At 50.3% G+C, this 19,103-nt stretch overlaps 1 protein-coding gene across 4 annotated transcripts in view; it reads right to left on the bottom strand.

Annotated features, from left to right (window-relative positions):
- PCSK6 (proprotein convertase subtilisin/kexin type 6) overlaps positions 1-19,103 on the bottom strand; it is a 169,915-nt gene that overhangs the window by 30,886 nt on the left and 119,926 nt on the right. For all 4 annotated transcript variants that reach the window (XM_027520640.1, XM_027520641.1, XM_027520642.1 and 1 more), the window contains exons 11-13: positions 18,653-18,770; positions 11,066-11,254; positions 8,135-8,271 (exon numbers count right to left, since the gene is read on the bottom strand). In XM_027520640.1, coding sequence (XP_027376441.1) covers positions 8,135-8,271; positions 11,066-11,254; positions 18,653-18,770 — 444 coding nt within the window. The remainder of the gene's footprint in view (positions 1-8,134; positions 8,272-11,065; positions 11,255-18,652; positions 18,771-19,103) is intronic.

Genomic DNA, 19,103 nt, shown 5'->3' with positions numbered 1-19,103 from the left:
AGGGAGCTGACACAGGGCAGGACCTCCCCACTGGGCCAGAAGCAAGGTCCCTAGGCAGCCGGGCTGAGCAAACCTGGGAGGACACAGAGGGTGTGGTGCGAGATGGACAGAGCAAAGCGTAAAGTCCAGAAAGAACGACTTCCCTGGGCTTTCTTTGGTCCCTTCCTTTCTATCCAAGGGAACGCCACAGGGATGTGCCTGGTGGCCCCATGGCTAAGACTCCATGCTCCCAGTGGAGGGTGTGCTGTTTAGATCCCTGGTCAGCGAACTGGATCCCACATGCCACAACTAAAGATTCCACATGCCACAACTAAGACCAGGGGCAGCCAAATAAAGATTCTTTTTAAATCTTAAAAAAAAAAAGACTTGCAATTTCCTTAAAAATGAGAGAGCACCACAGCTTGGTAAGGCAGACAGAACAGCAGGCCAAAGAATCACTGAGCTTGACAAAGAAAAGAAACACACGACAGGTCCAGGGATGCCCACTGCGGACATCTCCGCTCACCATCTGCACCATCATGACCTGGAACCTCCCTGGCCTGCAACACAGGGGCCATGATCCCCCGACACCACAGGGCAGGGGACTGGGAGCTTCCAGGATCAGGTTACACCCACAGACACTCTGCTCCACGCTCACCGCACACAGAGTCCTTGGGCCTGAAGGCAGCAGGGTTCTGGGGTCTGCAGGCCCGGGTTCCCTCTCACCCCTGCCTCCTCACAGACTCTGCCTCTTCTCCATTAGGTCAGCGTGAGCATGGAGCAGGTTCCAGCTGCATAACTTACCCAGCCCTGCAGCTTTATTCCGCATGACTTGGCAAACACACCAACCAAACACGGCTGGGTCTCTTTGATCGCGCCCTGGCTCCGACTTTCAGGTTTAGGGAAAGGAGAAACTCAAAGCTGGGATTCCATGGAAGTGAGCTGGTGGAGTTGGTGTGCTGGGTGGGCTCCAGAGAAAGCCAAGAAATGTAGGACCTTTGCTCAAGGCTCAGCCCCAGCACACCCCAAGCTCATACAGTCACTCAGAGCTGGGAAGGCAAGCTGTGGGTTATGTCTTCCCAGCAGTTTCAGAATCAAGCTGTGAGCAAATTTTTGCTTCTTTTGTATGAAAAAAATGTTGCTTAAGAAGAAGAACGGATATGGAATGGATCTGCTGAGCTGCAAGCTTGAAAGAATGGACTGGATGGTAACCTAGCGAGCAGGGCCTTGGCACTACCCACACCCCACCCCACCCCACCCCAGATTCTGGTGTTCCCAAGCCCCCCAGCTCTCTACTCTCACAGGCAGGTTAACTCTCCCCACAGGCACCAGGCAGGTCTCCACCTGTGTCCTCTGGGTAGAAGCCTCCCCAGGGGCACGTGGGCCAGTTCCCAAAGGCTGCGGTCAGCATGTGCACTTGTGGGACAAGGTGAAAAGCGGCCGAGTGTCCAGGGGAACCCACGGTGTGCCATGTCATGCTGGAAACACTCACACCCATCAGGTGCCCAAACAGGCACAACGGAGTTCCTGTCACTCACAGGGTCCCCCAGGCTGTACTCTGTGGAACTGGAACTGGGACCCAGGCCTCTTGACATCTGCGTTCAGGCTCTTTGCACCAAATCACACCGTGGCCCCAAGTGCGGAACGCCAGGCACACTTGGTAACTTCCACTCGCTCGCTACTCTGATACAGTAAACCCTACGTGCGAACCTTCAAGTTGTAGGCTTTCAAATATGTGAACGTGTGTTCACAAGTCCACTCTTGAGAGTTAGTTCACGTGTCTGGTGTACACTATCACATGAGCGTGCCCTCTACACGTGGTTGTGCTCAGGTGTACTTTACTGTACAATCCTGCATAGACTGTGATTTTATTTCAAACTCAGGATGTCTAGAAGCAAGTGTAAAAGCAGCGGTGATGCAGCTGGTACTAATGTACTTTTCAGGGTACTGTGCTATAAGATTAAAACTGTTTTCTCTTTTTCGTGTTTGTTTTTTATGTGGTATTTGTGTGAAAAGTATTATACAGCTACCACAGTGTGGTACTATATAGCCGCATATGTTAGTTGGACACCTGGGCTCACTTTGTTGGACTCAGGAACAAATTGGACTTACAATGGGACTCTCAGAGTGGCACTTGTTCATATGGAGGGGACTTACTGTATTTAACTGTCCATCTCTGTTTTAATTTATATTTTCTTTTATTACTGCAAAGATTAAGTAAGTGTTAGTTGCTCAGTTGTGTTCAACTCTTTGCAACCCCATGGACTACAGCCTGCCAGGCTCCTCTGTCCATGAGATTATCCAGGCAAGAAGACTGGAGTGGGTTGCCATGCCCTTCTCCAGGGGATCTTCCTGACTTAGGGATCAAACCCAGGTCTCCTACATTGCAGGTAGATTCTTTACCCCTGAGCCACCAGGGAAACAGCTTTTGTTGACTGGTTGTCACTTTTCTTATGAATTGCTTTTTTAAGCTCTCTGCCTATTTTTCTAGTGGGAAGCTTTGCATCTTTCTTAGCAATCTGTGAGATTGCTAGACTTCTTAGTGATTATTTATATATTAATATTAGGTTATATTAATATAAAAAACATTAATATTATATACTGTCTGTCTGCAGTCATCTAACCATGGGAGTTGAGATGTTAGACATGAAGAAGGTGTCTTCCTGCCTATGTATAGGAATTTTTTATACCAAATACTGTTTAATTATCTTCCTTGGAAAAATCAATTTTTAGCATATTGAGAACTCAAATGATGACTGTTTACTGATGAGCAAGATTTAGTAAAAAAAAAAAAAATGTAGTTTGATTTATTAAATAAGCAATTAAACCAATGGTGATTAGACTTTTACCCCTCCAAGTGGAGAATTAAAGAAATGAACTACTGAAATAAGAGCTCCTGATTGTGAAGTCTGGTCCTTGGGGCAGAGTCAAGGCTCTGCTCAGAGGGGCTGGCTACTGGAATAACAAGGAGTTGGGGTGTGGGTGGGTAGGCAGAGCAGTTTGTAAGGTCTGAGTCCTGGTTGTAATTGAGCGCACCCCCCCTTAGAGTCTGCTCATTCTCACAGCAAGTCCTTGACATAATGAGGTAAATCTGCCATTACATGCAGATGACATGGAACTATGTATAGAAAACCCTGAAGGTTCAGTTTAGTAAATCCAAAAACTATCAAAACTGATAAACGGGTTCAGTGAGGTAGTAGAATTGCAGTGTTAGCATACAGAAATTGGTCGCATTTCTTTACACTAACAATAAAATATTGAGAGGAAATGTAAAAATAAAACAATTCCTTTCAAAATCACATCAAAAAATAAAATAAAATACTTGGGACTAAACCTGACCAAGAAGGTGAAGGAATTACATGCTGAGAACTATAAACATTAATAAAGGAAATGGAAGATGATTCAAAGAAATGGAAAGATATCCCATGCTCTTGGATTGGAAGAGTTAACAACATTAAAATGGCCATGCTACCCAAAGCAATCTACAAATTGAATGCGATCCCTATCAAATTACCCATGATATTTTTCACAGAACTAGAACAAATAATCCTAAAATGTATATGGAACTGGTGAAGACCCAGAACTACCAAAACATCCTGAGAAAAAAGAACAAGGCAGGAGGTATATCCCATCTGCTTTTGTAAAGTTCTGTTAGGACAAGTATGGTCTTCATTTGTGTATTTCCTGTGGCTGTTTTTGCACTCAAACGGCAGAACTGAGTTGCTGGCACAGAGACCAGAAAGCCCCTCGCAGAAACAGTGTGCAGTCCTTGGGCTACAGAGAAGTGAAAAAGGCCATCTGTGAATTATTTGAGTTTATCCAGAATATTTTGTAAATATTTTTCTGATTTTAATATTATGGTATCTTTTGCCAGACGTTTCTACTTGTATGTGTATAAATCCACCAAGATGATTTCCTTTCCAAATGGTGCACCAACTGTCAATAGCTTTTATCCAACACTTTGTTTTTGCCCCACCAGTTAGAAACACTGCACTCAGTGTGTCTACATGGCTCGGCTGTGGTCCCCTTGCCTCATCTGTCTATTTTGGCACCAATGCCACAGTTTTTAAAAATTTTATTTTTAATTGGAGGATAACTGCATTACAATACTGTGTTGGCTTCTGCCATACAACAACATGAATCAGTCGTAAGTGTACCTATGTCCCCTCCCTCCTGAAGTGCCCTCCCACCTCCCACCCCATCCCACCCCTCTAGGTCATCACAGAGCACTGAGCTGAGCTCCCTGTGCTATATAGCAGCTTCCCACTGGCTATCTGTTTACATATGGCAGTATATATGTTTCAATCGTACTCTCTCAATTTGTCCCTCCCACTCCTTCCTCTGTTGTGTCCACAAGTCTGTTCTGTCTGCATCTCTATTGCTGGCCTGCAAACAGGTTCATCAGTACCTTTTAGATTCCATACATATGCGTTAATATATGATATTTGATTTTCTTCACTCTTAACAGGCTCAAGGTTCATCTACCTCATTAGAACTGACTCAAAGGCATTCCTTTTTATGGCTGAGTAATATTTCACTGTGTATATGTACCACAACTAATTTATCCATCCATCTGTCGATAGACATGTAGATTACTTCCATGTCCTAGCTATTGTAAATAGTGCTGCAATGAACACTGGAGTATATGTGTCTTTTTTGATTATGATTTTCTTAGGGTTGTATGCCCAGTGGTGGGATTGCTCCATCATATGGTAGTTTTATTCTTAGTTTTAAAAGAAATCTCCATGCTGTTCTTCATAGTGGTTGTATCAATTCTCATTCCCACCAACTGTGCAGGAGAGTTCCCTTCTTTCTATCTCCTCTCCAGCATTCATTGTCAATTTTTTGATGATGGCCATTCTGACTGGTGTGAGGGGATACCTCAGTGTAGTTTTGATTTGCGTTTATCTAATAACGAGTGCCACAGCTTTTTAATTATTATAATTTGAAAACGTTTAAATATCTGCATTTAATCTTTCAGAATTTTTTTCCCTAGTCTATTCTTTCAGAAAACTTCATAATCATTCAGTTGAGCAACCCTCCATCCCTTAGTTTCAAGGTGATATTTGCTGTGAGTGTGTTAAAATGGTAGATTTGTTAAGAATGGATTTATCAATGATACTGAAGCCAGGCAGAGAGTATATAGAAAAACTCTTAAAGATTGATAACCATCTATTCTAAGTGCCTTTTGTGTTTCAAGAGCTCCGGTGAGTTAAAAAAATACAGGGCCAAGTCCACAACTGTGGGTCATAGTGAGGTCTCAGAAGTCAAGTATCCCCTGGAGCCTCAGGCCGGGGAGAAGAATGGAGCCCCGACCCTGGTGCACAGTGAAGCTCCAGGTTCCAGGCATCCATTAGCCTTTGTTATTTCATTTGATTTTTATCTCCTAATTGCAACACTTAAAAGCAAAAAAACCCAACCACAAACATCCTAAAGCCAGATATGTGAAGACTGGCCACAGGGATAATGAAGGAAACCTCTGGGTCGGTACTGATAAGGGTGTGCTGAACGGGGATCAACTGAAGTGCCAAGGGCAGAGGCAACCCAGCTGTGAGTGGGGTTTGTACTCGATTGCACTCCTAACCTGGCCTGCAGAGGGAATGACCCTGGGAGAAGACGCACCGTTTCTTTGGCCTAGGAACTGAGGAGGAAAACAATCTCCTCCTCAGGTGAAAGAAAAAAAGTTTTAAAACACGACACATACCAGGCTGAGAATGACAGGAGGTGAGCACTGTTTGAGAAAGGGAGTCATCTGAGGACTTGTTACTCAACCAGCCCCGGGTCTGGTCCCACTCGTGGAGTGTTGTCATCCAGCACAGCCCTGAAGTTAATTGGTTGTTTTCTTTCTTAAGCAATTAAGATGCAGAGGATGGAGGGGACTGAAATGCACAGTACTGCCCCACAGTCTTGTGCCCCACGCACTGGCTCTAGGGATTACGGGAGAGGAAGGACTGGCCAAAAATTCTGACAGGGTGGCTCTGTGCTGCTGCTGCATTCCTGGCCCTGAGGCCAGTGGAGACCCGGTGCCCAGGGGCCACCCTGACCTGATGGCATGCCCAGCACCGACCACATCCTCGAGGTGGCTCATAGGCCAGAGTTTCTCCTGGGTTTTGGGGTCAGCATCGGGGGAGCCCCTGGTTGTCCTAGGTCACTGTCTGGGGCCCCACGACGCTGACCTGCATGGTTTAGGACCTGGCCCTCACTCTTCCCCTCCTGGCCCCTCTATGTGCAGAGAGCCAGTGGAACCAATGCTAGCTCTACCTGGAAGGCAGACTGGGGGGCCTGTTCCTGTCCTGCACGGGGAGCAGGGTGTGTGGCTTGTTAACACTCACTGGACACCCTGTTCCCACAAAGGCCACCTCAAGAGTGGTGTCTCTACAGGTGGAGCTCACACACATGAACCCGCCCCAGGGGCCACTGCAGGGTTGGGCAGACGCTCTGGACACTGAGGGGGGTGTCCCCGTCCCCCACGTCCAGCAGGTCAGACAAGTCCAGAGCTAGAAGGCAGGTGTTTACACTGCTCTGAGGAAGGACAGTCTTTCCAAAAAATGGTGCTGGGCTAACAGGACCTCCATACACAAAAAAACGGAACTTGGACTCTCACCTCACACTACACACAAAAAGTGACTAAAACCAGACCCAAGTCCTAAACCAAGGAGCTAAAACTATAAAACTCCTGGAAGAAAACAGTTTTCAAGCTTCGTTATCTCAGGTTAGGCAGTAGTTTCAACATGATATTAAAAGTGAAGGAAAACTAGAAAAAATAAATTGAATTTCCTCAAAATAAAAAATGGCTGCATCAAAGGGTACTATTAATAAAGTAAACCACCCACATACTGGGGAAAAAGGTTTGCAAATCTCATTGTTCGGTAAGGGGCTGCTGCTGCTGCTAAGTCGCTTCAATCGTGTCTGACTCTGTGCGACCCCATAGACGGAAGCCCACCAGGCTCCTCCATCCCTGGGATTCTCCAGGCAAGAACACTGGAGTGGACTGCCATTTCCTTCCCCAATGCAGGAAAGTGAAAAGTGAAAGTGAAGTCGCTCAGTCGTGCCCGACTGGAAGCGACCCCATGGACTGCAGCCCACCAGGCTCCTCCGTCCATGGGATTTTTCCAGGCAAGAGTACTGGAATGGGTTGCCATTGCCTTCTCCTCGGTAAGGGTCTAGTGTCCAGAATATTTAGAGTTCCTCTAATTTGATGATAGAAGACAAACAAGCCAGTTTAAAGGTAGACAAATGACTTGAACAGACATTTCCCCCAAAGAAGGGATAAAGTGGCCAATAAGCACATGAAAACATGCTCTACATCACTAATCATTAGGGAAATGCAAATCAAAACCACAGTGAGACGCTACTTTTCACTCACTAGGATGGTTATAACAAAAGAGGGTGCTGGTAGGGAACTTAAAATCCTCCTATCTTGATGACAGGCACTGTCTGGCCACTGTCTGGCCACTGTCAAATTTCCCAGCAATTCCTCAAAAAGTTAAATACAGATTTACCATATGGCCCAGGAATCCCACTCCTAGGTACATAGCCCAGAGAACTAAAAACACACGTCCACACAAAAACTTGTACATGGATATTCATAATATTATTAGTAGTTATGAAGAGAGAAAAAACCCCCAGTTGTCCATCAAGTGATGAATGAATAAGCAAAATGCAGTTCATCAATACAACGGGAGAGTAGTTAGTTGTAATAAGGAATGAAGTGTTGACGCTGGCTATAATACTGATGAACCCTGAAACGTGATGCTACACAGAAGAAGCCAGTGAGAAAAGGTCACCAACACTGTGATTCCCTTTATATGAAATGTCCCAAAGCGGCAAGTCCAGACATAGAACATAGGTTAGGCGCTGCTAGGGTTGCAAGGTGTGGGGAGTGGGGTGACTGTTGAACATGTAGGGACTCCTACATGGGATGATGACCAAGTTCTGGAATTAGATGTTGTGATAGCTGCACAATACCATGAATGTACTGAAATCCATTAAACTGTACACTTAAAAATGATTAAAGCTGTGAAATTTATATTATGTAAACTTTACCTCTAAGAAAAAGCAAAGAGTGGTTGAGGTACTGTGGCTGAGTCAAGTCTAGGGCTAACCACAGGGCTGAAACACAGGAAGTGCTGGGACCATCCCAGGAGCCACTGACCTTGCTTCTCCCGGTTGCGAACCTGGGATGGCATGTCTTGGATTTCCAGCGTCCATTCCCCCTCGGCCTTCTCTCCCCAGCAGTGCACAGTCATGAACTCCCAGTTTGTAAAGCCTTCATTGGAATGATCCAGCAGTCTGCAATCGGAGTTGCGGGGTCAGTCCAGAGGGGCCCAGAAGGGATGGTGGGTAGACCCTGGCTGTGCAGCACCACCCGGCAAGGTGCCTGCACCCTCAACCTCGGCGGGTCCCCAAACGCTCACTGAGGAAGGCAGCCAAGTGGCACAGGTGGCGCCCAGCATGAGATGGGGCTCCATCAGTGGTGGGCTCCTCCCCCATCCTAGCTCTCACATGAAGACTCAGGCCCAGGGATTTGCTGCAAGCCCCTCTCCAGTGACTGGCAGAACTGAAATATCCTCTCCTGTCCTGGGTTCTCTCCATCACCATCAAGCGCCCCTATGCTCCACCCCAGGAGGGTTCCACAGAGCTGTGACCCCAGTTCCTGGACACTGGAAAGTGATGGCAGCAGGGCCACATCATTCCTTCCTGCAAAGCCGCAAGGGTGTCACGGAGAAGGCCCTTCCGAAATGCCGTCTTGTGGAGTGAAGGAAACGCTCAAGTTGTCTGACAGCAGCATTGTTCTCCAGAAGATAGGAATGAGGAACGTGAACCACTGCTCAGCCCCAGGGAGAACATACCCTCGCTTGGGCCCCAGGGCTTAGCAGGTCCCCTCAGGTGCACGTGGGGAGAGGAGACACCATGAGCACTGGCCTTACCCCTCCAGGTCCCCACAGCTGCATGTGGGGAGATGAGACACCCTGAACACTGGCCTCACCCCTCCAGGTCCCCACAGCTGCACGTGGGGAGATGAGACACCCCTGAGCACTGGCCTCACCCCTCCAGGTCCCCACAGCTGCATGTGGGGAGATGAGACACCCTGAGCACTGGCCTCACCCCTCCAGGTCCCCACAGCTGCACGTGGGGAGATGAGACACCCTGAGCACTGGCCTCACCCCTCCAGGTCCCCACAGCTGCACGTGGGGAGATGAGACACCCCTGAGCACTGGCCTCACTGCTCCAGGTCCCCACAGCTGCCCGATCCCCTTGGGCCTTCCTGCTGGACCTCCGGCCTGGGTCCACTTTCTCAAGCTTGCTTCAGGCAGAAACAGGGAGCAGCTCATGGGCATCTTCTATCTCCAGCCCTCAGACCCCGAGAAGAAAGGTTTCCAGGCTCCTCATCTCACTCTTCCTTCACAACCTGTCTATCTCTACCTCTAATGTGTAGGGGCTCTTTACTGTTCATCAGAAACTCAGATGTTTCATATGATGTCAGACTCAATTCCCAGTTGGGGATTCTCTAAACGTCCACCGTCCAGAAATGTTTACAAAGGGAGCATGCTCTACACAAACAGTGCGGGGAGGGGAAAACTTGATACTTTCTTCTAAGAAACCACCAAGGTCAAGGCTGATCTTCACATATTACCCCCAATGAATGTGGAATAAAGACAAGCTCTTTCTGGGACTGAGGGACATAAGATATCCGCTTACTCAAAGCAAAAAGAAACCTAGAAACCCGAAAAAGCCGCTGAATTAAGCAAGATCAAAAATAAAGTAGGTGATTGATCCCACACTTGATCTTAGCTGAGAGGTCAAAAAGTGACTGGATCCTGAAACAAAGACTCCTGCTGTAATCCCACAGCCTGCCCTGCTGCTGCTGCTGCGTCGCTTCAGTTGTGTCCGACTCTGTGCGACCCCATAGACGGAAGCCCACCAGGCTCCCCCGTCCCTGGGATTCTCCAGGCAAGAACACTGGAGTGGGTTGCCATTGCCTTCTCCAATGCATGAAAGTGAAAAGTGAAAGTGAAGTCGCTCAGTCGTGTCCGACTCTAGCGACCCCAAGGACTGTAGCCTACCAGGCTCCTCCGTCCATGGGATTTTGGGGTGCCATTGCCTTCTCCGACAGCCTGCCCTGGAAAGACCCAACTCCCAAGACTCAGATGACAGCCTGGGCTCAGTGTGACCCAGGGCATGGGCAGCTAGGAACCAGGTGAGTCCAGGTTCATAGCCCTCTCATTTTGGGGTTCCCACCCTGGGCCTGAGCAAGGAGTGGGAGTCAGGAGGGGAGGAGCACAGAGCATAGGCCAACACTTCCATTGGGTCATCACATCTAGTCCTCATAACTCTGCTAGCTGAGATGGAGGAACCTCAGGACGCCTCGAGAGCCAAGAAGCAGTAGCAGCCCCCCGCGCCTGCTGGCCCATGGAGGAGCAGGCTGCAAGCTCTGGTCTCTTGGTCCCACAGTCCATGCCCAAGAAGTGACCTCAAGAGGGCCGGGAGATGAGCAGCCCCGTCCAGCCTCAGCTGACGCAGAGACAGGCGCTGACCGCTCTAGTGAGTGTCTGCCCATAGCATGCAAGCCTGGACAAAATTGGACAGATTCCAATTTCTCAAGAAGACTAGACTTGTGGATTTTTAAAGGAAACGTCTAAAAGTTCTAACAACAACTCTGGTTGCAAAATAGCACAAAGCTGCAGCTTGCTGGCTGGCATCCTCAAATGCTTGTGCCCACACCAGTCCCCAAGTGCAGAAGGTGGCCCAGGCCCCCTCCAGAGGGGAGACACCACTGTCACCCTTGTGCTACGAGGGGGAGCCCAGCAGGGCCACGCATCTCTCCACCAGACAGCCACGGCCTCTACCACTGCCCGTAGTGATAGAAAAAGTGGAAAAGGTTCTGGATGTCTGAAGGCTAGGCTGCAGGAGGCTATTTCTCAGGTTTGGGGGGCTGCATGTGTGTGTCTCCAGAGCCCCCAATATGCTGGCACCTTGCAGAGTCCTGTGACACTGAGCTGCGCCCAGCCCCTACCTACCTCTCACCCAGCCACCCCTCTGGACCCCATCCCCTAGCCCCCGGCCCCTGCCCACCTGGACTCACCTCTTCGCCAGCAGCTGAGACCTGGTCCCAGAGGGGGATGTCAGGTGGATCTGCAGGTCGCCACGGCGCGGGTGGGAGATAGAGATGCGGGCCACCACGTGCTCCAGGAAGCCCACGTGCTGGTCTGAGTGGTCGGCACAGGCAGTGGTCAGGGCGGTGGTCCACAGCGTCTGCACCACCGGGATGCTCCTGCCAGGGGTGGGGGTGGGCTTAGTGTGGGGCTCCAAACCCCTAAGTTGTGCACCAGGGGACAGGACAGGCCTCCCAGCCAAAGCCCCTTGTGTCTCCCTCTTAGACACGCTTGTCAGAGTCACATCACCTGCCCTGAAAGGGTTGATCATTCTGGGATTTGCTCAGAGAGACTTAGTGTCTTCCTGCGCAGACTCAGCCTGCACACCCAGAATTTGGCCCCCTCAGTGTGGCCAGCTAGTCTCCTGAGCATCCTGGGGTATGAGAGGCTTTAAAACCCCATCACTCTGTCTCAAAGACTGGCCTTGAGGATACAGGTCATGATGCCGAATGCTAACAACAGCAAACACTTTCTGAGCTGACTACATGCCGGGCACTGGCCCCTGGCCTGCATACTGACAAGGACCGACCCATTTAACCCAGAGAGGTCACAGAGCTGTGGAGGGGCAGAGCTGGGACACATGGACACATGTGAGGCTCCGAGTCCTCTGCGTCCACCTGAGCCACCTTGTCCGACACAGATGTCTACATGGACCCACAATCACATTCAAGAAGCCAGGAAGTAGGAGAGGGACAAGGGACCTGGGGTCACTGGTGGAGGTCACGGTGACTGGACCAGAGGACTCTTCATGGAGGCTGGACAGGAAGTCTGCTCTGGACGGTCCTGATGGAACGCTGGCCGCCCCCCCACCCCACAAGGGAGTTTGTGCTCTGAACAAACCCAAGGGTGTTTACCATCTGGGGTGGTCTCTGGGGATAGGCACCATACCCTGATCCCTCAGGACTCCCCAGATGGAGCAGACAAGCCTTCCCCTAACACTGCTGCAGAGCCGGGCCAGGCCACCCGCCAGTGCTGCACCTGCACAGCTCACTCTGACGGCCTGTGAGCTTAAGAAAGGCCACGCTCTGCCCAGCAGCACAGGAGTAACTCTGCGACGCTGGGCCAGCACTCAGTCTACTGCGGGGAGCGCTGTTTCCACTATGCCCGACTTCCCTCTGGGGAGGGGGCTTCCCCCAGAGGGAGCTCCCGTGTGGGCTCAGTGTCTCCGGAATTAAATCGCTTGGCTCAACAGGGCCTGAGTCATAAAAAACAATCAAAACACTTATAAACAGTGATGTAATTCCTCTGGAGACTCTCTAAATATTTGAAAACATGACTTGTATACGTTGTAAACTGACAGAGATGCTTACTTCTCCCAGTGCTTTTCCTAGGTTTTACTGTCAGTGTTTGGTGGTCAGCAGCCCCGCCCAGCCCCACGGGCATTCACTCATCTTCAGGTAAACTATTCCTACCTCCTGCATTGAGGAGGCAATGTGGGTGCTGGGGAAGGGTGTGGTGGACACTCCCCTGTGAAGACTCACTAAGCAACCCTACACCCTCCTCAGCTAAAAAGCAAGACAGGGGTGAAACAGACACAAAAGTCACAACCAAGCTCCCACCCTCAACCATCTGCCAGCTGGGATGGGGAGCCATCACTCTGCCCTAGAAATGCATCCCACCCAGGAAACCCCACTACCAGTGATGAGGGGCCTGACCTCAGGGTACAGGAACAGAAGTAAAGACCCCCACACTCCCCACAGCTGCCTCCCCAGCCTGGCCTTGGAGCTGATGCCCCAAGAGGAAAGCACATTTTAGGGAGCACACGTGGCGTCCTCACTGAGGTTGGCAGCGTCTCTTGGGGACCCCAGCTGCTGGCCCTCCCTGAGGGTACACACACTGGCTGGGCTGAGCACAGAAGCTGCAGGGTTTCAGTCAAATCATGCACAGAAACACAAACACAGGTAAGCTGCACATTAATCACAAAAGCTGATCTAGAAAGATTGTAAAGCTCCCAAGATGACTCAGAATGTTCTTCTGCTACTAAACTCTGAAACTGTCATCTGTGCACAAAGCCATCTCTCCAGGACCCCAGAGAGCCTGAGGACTTCAGAGGTCCCTTCAGACCCAGTGATATTCAAGCTGTGGGAGCTGCCCTCCTGGAAAAGGGCTCTGGGGACAGAGATGTGTCACTTCCTGCTGAGCTGTGCCAGACTCAATGCTGGACCCTCCAGGTGTTCCTTCATCCTACGCCCCTCAGCAGCAACCCTCTCAGGGAAGGTGGGGAACAGCGACCAGCCTGAAGGCTCATAGCCACTTCCTAGATCTTGCATTCAGCTTTCTCTAGCACATGACACCATCTAATTGCTCGTATATCTGTAGGGACAAGTTCCCAATTTACTAAATTCAAGACACTCACCTAGTCACAGTGCTTATAATCTTAGGGCATCCAAGTGACGTTCAGAACCAGAGGCAGAACTGTTTTCGAGTAAACCAAGTGTTGGGGAAGAGCAGGAGAAGCTGGGCAGCATGGGTGCCCCCCGCCCCCTCCGCTCTGCTTGGGGGGCCGCGGCAGTCAGCACAGGGACCTCCCTCCACTGCCGTGCTTTACAAATTGTGGTAACCCTGCGGCAGCCAAGTCTGTCAGCCACACCTTTCCAAAAGCATTTGGTCACTTCGTGTATCTCTGTCACATTTTGGCAATTCTCACAATATTTCAAACTCTTCAATGATCTTTGAAGGTTTCACACTTTTAATAAAGTTCTGGTGATGTTTGATGTACAGTTGTAAAAAGATTACAACTCACTGAAGGCTCAGATGATGGTGAGTCCTTTTTTTTTTTTTAGCAGTAAAAGTCCTTCTTTTTTTTCTTTTTAGCAGTAAAGTACTTCTTACTAAGGTAGGTACATTGTCCTCTTAGACACAGTGCTATTGCACACAACAGACTACAGTGTTTTAGAAACGTAACTTCTGCATGCATCGGGAAACCAAAAAGTTCATGTGACTTGTTTTATTGCAGTGACCTGGAACTGAACCTGTAACATCTCCCAAGTCTGCCTCACTTTGCACTCCCACCTGGAAGACCCCTCCCCAGCTTAGTTTCAAGCCCAGACCTGCATCCTGGCCCAGAGTGTTTCAGAACCCCTGGGAACCTTGCCTGTATCTCTCCAGTGTCTATGGTGACTTCCTAGAACAACAAGGACAACTGTATCATTCAAGTTCCAATATTCATCTCAGAAGCAGGGAGCATTGGACTTCCCTGGCATTCCACTGGTTAGCACTCCATGCTTCTACTGCAGGGAGCACGGGTTCAACCCTGATCTGGGAAGATGCCACAAGCTGTGGAGCAACTAACCCTGTGTGCCACAACTAAGGAGCTTGTGCTCTGGAGCCCGTGTTCTGCAACAAGAGAAGCCACTGCAATGAGAAGCCCATGTACCACAACCAGACAAAAGCCTGCGCAGCAATGAGGCTGCACCCAAATTAAAAAAAAAATAATGATAATTTCCAAACCTCACACCCGTGTTGGGGGTTTTGAATGAGTGAATCCATACACACAGTGCTTAGAACAAAGGCTGGCACACAGTAAGCTCCTGATAATCATCACCCATCAACCCACTACATATTTATAAGCAGAACTGTTATAAAAAGACCATCACATGTGGTCTGGTTTAACGAGACACCAGAAGAGTAAACAGCATGTGGTTAATGCACAGTTAATTCTTGAACATCTAGAAATAGATGTTCTGCTTTGGAGATAACCCTGAGTCAAAGCTTTTAGTTTTGAAGTATCTTTGCATGGTGGGTGAGTTCTTTAATAAAAGACGAGCCACACTAAACTACACACTGTCTGGATGGTAACCTTCCAAACCTGCTGAGACCGAAGACGAGCAGGTCAACTCCTCTTGCTTGGCTGTCTTTCAGCATGGAGTTGGGAGGCACAGATGTCATCAACTGTCCAACTGTAGCTGGGTCTTTAAAGATGTAGGGACATGCTAGCTAGAAAACCCTATGGGTCAGATAAGATTTTTAAAAGCTGGGACTCTTTTTCATTCACGGGAGTTATATTAAGGTTGATTTTCACTTTCAGAAAGGTTATAGAAGTGTCATTTCACCCTTTTCTATCTGACACCCCTAGACTTTAAAATAATTTTGCACAGGTAGATGGCACTGGTCATGACCCTATTTACTTTCCATTAGTGGACAGAAACTTCTAAGGAGGTTTAAACCATTTGTACCCAAAACCAGTCAAGAATGCCATCCTTGTGTGCCTGCACGTTACAACAGAGGCTGGGCCTCCACTCATGCTTGCACAGTGTCACCTCTATGGCCTGGACAAGTCATTCTCAAACATGAATGTGCCCGGTGAGGTCAAGGGACTTGCCCTCCTGCTGGGCCAAGACTCCACACTCGCTGATAGCCACCCGGCCATGCTTGGCCCTGATGCCTGTTCTGTGGGTGCCGGGGGCTGCTCCGGGGTAGGGTGGGTGAAGGCTATAATCAGGTGGCCCAGGGAGATCTGGAGATCAGTGTTTGCGAATAGGAGTTGGGGAAGGGCTGGCCTCTGAGGGGTGCGGGGAGGGCTGGCCCCTGGTGAGCAGGGGGTGCCTGGCCCCTCTCCTTCCTCACCACCCCACTCCCAAGGGCGCCTCTCTCCCGGCCTCTCCTGGTGGCTCCACCGCCTACTCCATGAACTTCAGGGATGCCGACAGGCACAGGCTGCCGTCCCTCCACTGCCAGACCCTGGATACACAGCGTCCAGACAAGGAGGTCAGCATGGCCTTTCTGCAGAGAATGACTGACCGCTCCCCCGACAGTCCCTGATGGCAGCCTGCCCCCTCTCCCCATCACCACCTCTCTGCTGTGCTGCTGGCCCTCTGCCCCTCTGGCCCGAGCCTGACTCAGGTTCGGGGTGGCGCTGGAGCCTGCCAGCAGAGGGACACCAGCGGGGCCTAAGCAGTCCTCCAGGGCACAGTGGGTATGACACCCATGTCTGAGCACAGGCTGGATCTGCAGAGAGGGTAGTCCCGGGACTCCTCTGGTCACGGTCAGGGGGACCATCTCCCTGGACAGGACATACCCCAGGGAGGACTGTGGGGGGAAGGAGGGTGGAGAGGTGTTGGTACTCTTCATTCCTGCCCTGCACATGACCAGGGACACCCAAGCCTCTGGCCCACAACCCCACACGACCTCACCGACATCACTGCAGACTTACCAGGACGCCTGCACTTAATCCCAGTGAACAAGGTTCTCTGAAGTTCACACTGGGGTAGACTCGTCCTTCCACTCAGGAGGGAGGGCAGGGAAATGAGTCCCATGTGGGTACAAAGGTCTGCACAAGATGCCCAAGGAGGCCCCCTCTTCCCCCTCGCTGTCTCTCTCTCCCTCCCTGTCTCCCTCTCCTTTTCTCTCTGTCTCTCTCTTCTCTCTCTCTCTCTGCTCTCCACAGGAAGCACTAAAGCTGGGTCTAGGACACTCACAGCATTCCTGGATTCCACCATGAGAAGAAACCAGAAAGAGGCTGAGAGAATGAACAGCCATCCTGGGGGACCCCTGGACCAAGAAGCATCCGTGGAGAGGGAGCAAGGAGAAGCAGGGGAGGAGAAGCAGGTGTGTGGGAAGACTTCCTTTTCATCTTTAAGCCAAACCATCCGAGCAGCTTAGTCAAAGCTACACAAGTACCCGACAAAGGAAACCGGCCATAAGCACAGGGGGCACCGAGCATGTGGCTCAAGTGACCCCGGCAGGCAGGCTGTGACCACAGGTCAAAGCGGGCATGTGATTCCATGCGGAGCACCCGCCTGGTGGCCTGTGTGTCTGTGTCCTGGCCCTCATGTCCCTGGGGACAACCGAACCTGTAGTTGAGTCTGTGGTGTCGGACAGCTGGTTGGCTGACTAGTCCTGCGAGGCTAAGGCTGCTGAACGCAAAGACGATTTTCCCTTAGAGACATATGCGACTCTCCTGTCCGCTGGAGTATGTGGCCTTTCCCTCCTCAAAGGACAGAAACAATGTCACACTGTGTGTGACGGCTGCGCCCCTCCACCCGTGCTGTCTAGACTCCATGGACCAGCACTTAAAAAACAAAATAAAATAAAAATAAAAACAACCCTGCGCCACCGAGGCACCACTCTCCCATCTTAAAACTATTTCTGGCAGGAGAAGAATGCTTCATTCAGGAGCCGCCCGACGGGGAGGCCAGTGGGAGGGAAGGGCTGCAGCCCGGACGCAGCCCCGGGCAGGCGTCACGTAACCTGGAGCCTGAGGACCTGTGAGCTAGGCATCTCCCAACCAACCATGCGGAAGAATGCGACAGGCCTCCTCAGGCTCAGGGAACCTTCTACTTTCTTCTGAATAGGACAGTCTAAGGCTCCCCAGAGAAAGCGATGCCTTCCAGCGTCAAGAGTGAGATCTATCTGCTGGCCGACCAGCTGGTCAGGCCTGGAGGGACGAGCTGACAGTCAGTCTTCACCATCAGCATCAGGAGGGAAATGTAATTTTTCCAAAGCTCCCACTGTGTGGTATTCATCCAACAAATACTTTCTGAATTCCTACTGCACACAAGGCATCAACAAAAAGTACTTCTCTGAAAATTTTATCGCAAAAGGGCATATTATAAGAAGTGGATGCCTTCAAGGAAAAGGCGACCTCAGAGAGTGATCTATATTTGTTGACAAAGCAATCACCTCATCATTTTTTTAAAAAACACACATTTTCCAAAGGTTATAAATGCTAGAAAAGAATGCATCTCATTCTTCCATTCTTCATCAGATTTTAAGGCCTAGAGAAACACTCTAAAAAAGGGTAAAAGGGACAGTGGCAACGCAGAATTCAGGAGGATCATCTGAGCCTAATGGAACAGGGTTCTTGCCATTTTGATTACTTGACAGCTGAAAATTTTAAAACAAAAATTTTAATGAACAAATGCAACTGACTGAGAATAACTTACACAAAGGGCAGTGCTCAACCTTGGCAGGAAGGTGAAGTCAGGACTCTGCGAAACATGGTTCAAGGCAGGTTAAACCCCAGCGCTTAAACCTTCCAGTCATCGGAGCCCAAACACAGCGACACACTGGTGTTCCCTAGACACCAGACCCTGCCTGCAACAGAGGAGCAGCAGGGCTGCCATCCTGGACCCTGGGGCAGGTGCCATTGCTGCCCGTCACCCCCGCTGGCAGGGCAGTGCCCTCCTCTGGGAGCTCCGCTAAATACACGCTAAGAATTTCCAGTCCTCGTTAGGGGCTCAGGCTGAGGGAGCAACAGATAAAAGGGAACGACATCAACAGTGAAAGGCCTCGAAACAGTTCTGGAGTGAGAAGCGATTCCTCTACCTGTCTCATAATCCACAGGAAAAAAAGGCAGACACATATCCAGATGCACCACAAGTGTGCGCACACACATGCACACACGTGTATGCATGAAAGTATACACACACACGTACACACATACACACACACACACTGGCGCACGCACATGTGTCCCCATCGACAAGCACAGGAATGCACGTGTGAACATCTACCCCCACCCCACCCCCCAAATGCCCACCAGCAGGGCCCAGTGTACGTGCAGGAGCCGAGCTCACCTGGGTCTCTTGTCAGTGATGGCGACACAGGTGTGCTGCGGGGGCACTGCCATCCATTTCTTGGCCTCCACGACCAGGGCATCTGCATCCACCAGGCCAAATCCATAGAGGTGGCTAACTGAAAAGACAGGGCCTTCAGACCCAGCCCCCCATGCCCAGGGATGGCTGCCTCTGTCCCCTCATAGCTGCAGGGGCCACAGCCAGCTCCAGAGTGCCCTGGCTGCAGCCCCTGCCCCCACAAGGATGCACCAGGGTCCCGGCAGCCTTACTCTCTGGACAGAACTCTTTCAGACCAGGAGTGAGGGCCAGAAAATGTGTCCCGTCTGGGTGCAAAGTGAAAGAAATGCTGGGAGGGCCTAGAACTTTCTTTCTGTTAGATGAGGACCAGTTTCTTTAGATTAAAGGGAATTCTTGGCATCTGTGCTCCCAAAAGAGCCCCTTGGACTGCAAG

The sequence above is a fragment of the Bos indicus x Bos taurus genome, chromosome 21 (assembly GCF_003369695.1).
Source record: "Bos indicus x Bos taurus breed Angus x Brahman F1 hybrid chromosome 21, Bos_hybrid_MaternalHap_v2.0, whole genome shotgun sequence".
Taxonomy (NCBI): domain Eukaryota; kingdom Metazoa; phylum Chordata; class Mammalia; order Artiodactyla; family Bovidae; genus Bos; species Bos indicus x Bos taurus.
The sequence above is the reverse complement of the archived record's forward strand: the minus strand, read 5'-3'. Positions and strand labels throughout refer to the sequence as shown.